At 45.2% G+C, this 1,969-nt stretch overlaps 1 protein-coding gene across 1 annotated transcript; it reads left to right on the top strand.

The window, feature by feature from the left end:
- Positions 1-272: 272 nt before the first annotated feature.
- On the top strand, positions 273-617 carry PPTG_18148 (hypothetical protein; the record flags this gene model as incomplete). The annotated part of the gene is made up of 1 exon (XM_008916261.1): positions 273-617. The coding sequence occupies one exon, from the start codon at positions 273-275 to the stop codon at positions 588-590; it is 318 nt and encodes a 105-aa protein (XP_008914509.1). The 3' UTR covers positions 591-617.
- Positions 618-1,969: the final 1,352 nt, after the last annotated feature.

The following is a 1,969-nucleotide window of genomic DNA, read 5'->3' as shown; positions in this document are numbered from 1 at the left end:
AATTATTGAGCCTGTGAGACACTGTATCGCTGTCGATCATCAGCGTCCGCTTCTTTGTCCAACGACGGTAGCAGCTCGCGTACATCTTCTTCTTGAGCCGACACGCTCGATCACTCATGTCGTTGCGCGATGGGACAACCCCGAGTTGACGGAGAAGACGACGAAGACCACGGTGGAAATTCTCGCTGACCTACAAGCAGGTGGGGTGCAGTCAGCCGTTGTACTCGATACTCCTTTGTCTAATAAGAGTCTTAGGCAGCCCTAAGACGGAGATGGCGGAGGCTCAAGGCAACTTGCTGACCAAAAGAAGAGAAAGGAAAAAAATCACAACTATCAAGTCTCCGACGAATACGACGGATACGTCGTCACGGAATGTCTCGGCCTCTTCTTCTGTGACAGCCGTCACGCGGAAACGATGGTTTCTTCTCGAGCGTCTACCAGTGGAGCGTATTGCATTGGTGGAGTCCACGATGCGTGAATTAAAGGAAGATCCCCACAAGGAAAAGAAACGCGTCGCTGCACTGGAGGTGCAGGTCGGCAAGCAGCAGAACGAGATCAAAGCGAAGAAACTGCTTTTTCTATATAGGTAGTACTGTTGTAAAAACAAAAAGAAAACGCTTGGATTTTAAGACTCGCAAAAACTAGTTTGGTTTGGTTGGAGCAAAGATGGTAGTCAAATCAGGAACTCTATTGTCAACACGTACATGTGGAAGTTTATTTGCTGTGTACTTCTCCGAGATGCTGACTGTGCTGATGTCGGCTCGACCAAGTTGGCGTAGATGCCATTGAACTTCCCATACACCCGAGAGATCACGTGATCTGTGTTTGCATCGTTCAAATAGTAGATCTAGGGTTTCAACAAACAAGCTAAGATCGAATGGGCTGAACACACTATTAACCCTTTCTCGGACACAGTGACTTTGTATACTTTACAAATACAAGGTGTTCGGAGGCATTTTGCTCCATCGCCGTGTATTTATCTGTGCCCAACGAAGTGGGTACATAGTGACAGGAGGCAAAATGCTACATCGATAAATCAAGATTCAGAGTTCCGCTTGGTCAAAACATAAACCTCATGAAGAAGTCTCAATCCAAATGGACATCGGGTTCGGGACGGGCATCCTGAATCAGGACTCCTGATTGGCCGCTTGTGTTTTTGAAGCGATGCAAGGCTTCCACAGAAACCCATCCCACAGGAGTGGATCTCGCATATCTCCACTATATCTTTCATGAGCAGGCATGTGGGCCATTCCAGGCTGCTTGCAAATGCACCCAAGTTTTAAATTCAGTAGTTTTAACGATAAACCAAATGCCCAGGTTGTATTTACACGGGACGGGACATAAAATATCCAGGTTGGGTCTCCATCGAGAACAACCCCTAGGCATACACGAAGGCTGAATACTCTTCTTGCAAAGCTATTATGTTCAGCTGCAAGAGTGACGCCGGTATTTATTACCGCATACTCGACGATCCGTCACCGTGACTTTTTCTTAGACAAAAGCAATATCTAAAAAGCGATCTTAATGAAGCCAAGCCTTAGCACATGTGGATAATAGCTATTAGAGGCGAGCTTTTCAATTTTTCGTTGGTCAGCTCCCACGCGTTCATGAACACAATATTACTATACTAAATAAACCCTCGACAAATTCTTCGACTAAAGTCCTAACGGTGTTCTAAATGTTCAACACTCTCTAAAAAGTGATTCTCTCAACTGACCTGTGCAATGCGCGCTCAAAGCGAAATTCATTGGTGGACTTGCCTTCGCAAAAATATTGCGCGGTTTGTTTGGCTACGCTCGCTTCCATCTGCTCACCTTAGTTAACATCCAATTAAAAAAAAATTAGGATACTATAGGGAAGTTTAAAATTCCTAAAATGTCGTACATTTTGAATGGAAAAAGTTGCTGTCCTCCCAGGCCAAAGTATCGCCTCTAGTGTGGTGTATTACATGTATGTCATGAGTCACAGG

Source organism: Phytophthora parasitica (genome assembly GCF_000247585.1).
Source record: "Phytophthora parasitica INRA-310 unplaced genomic scaffold supercont2.81, whole genome shotgun sequence".
NCBI classification, from domain to species: domain Eukaryota; phylum Oomycota; class Peronosporomycetes; order Peronosporales; family Peronosporaceae; genus Phytophthora; species Phytophthora nicotianae.
This window is presented reverse-complemented; position numbering and strand designations above follow the sequence as displayed.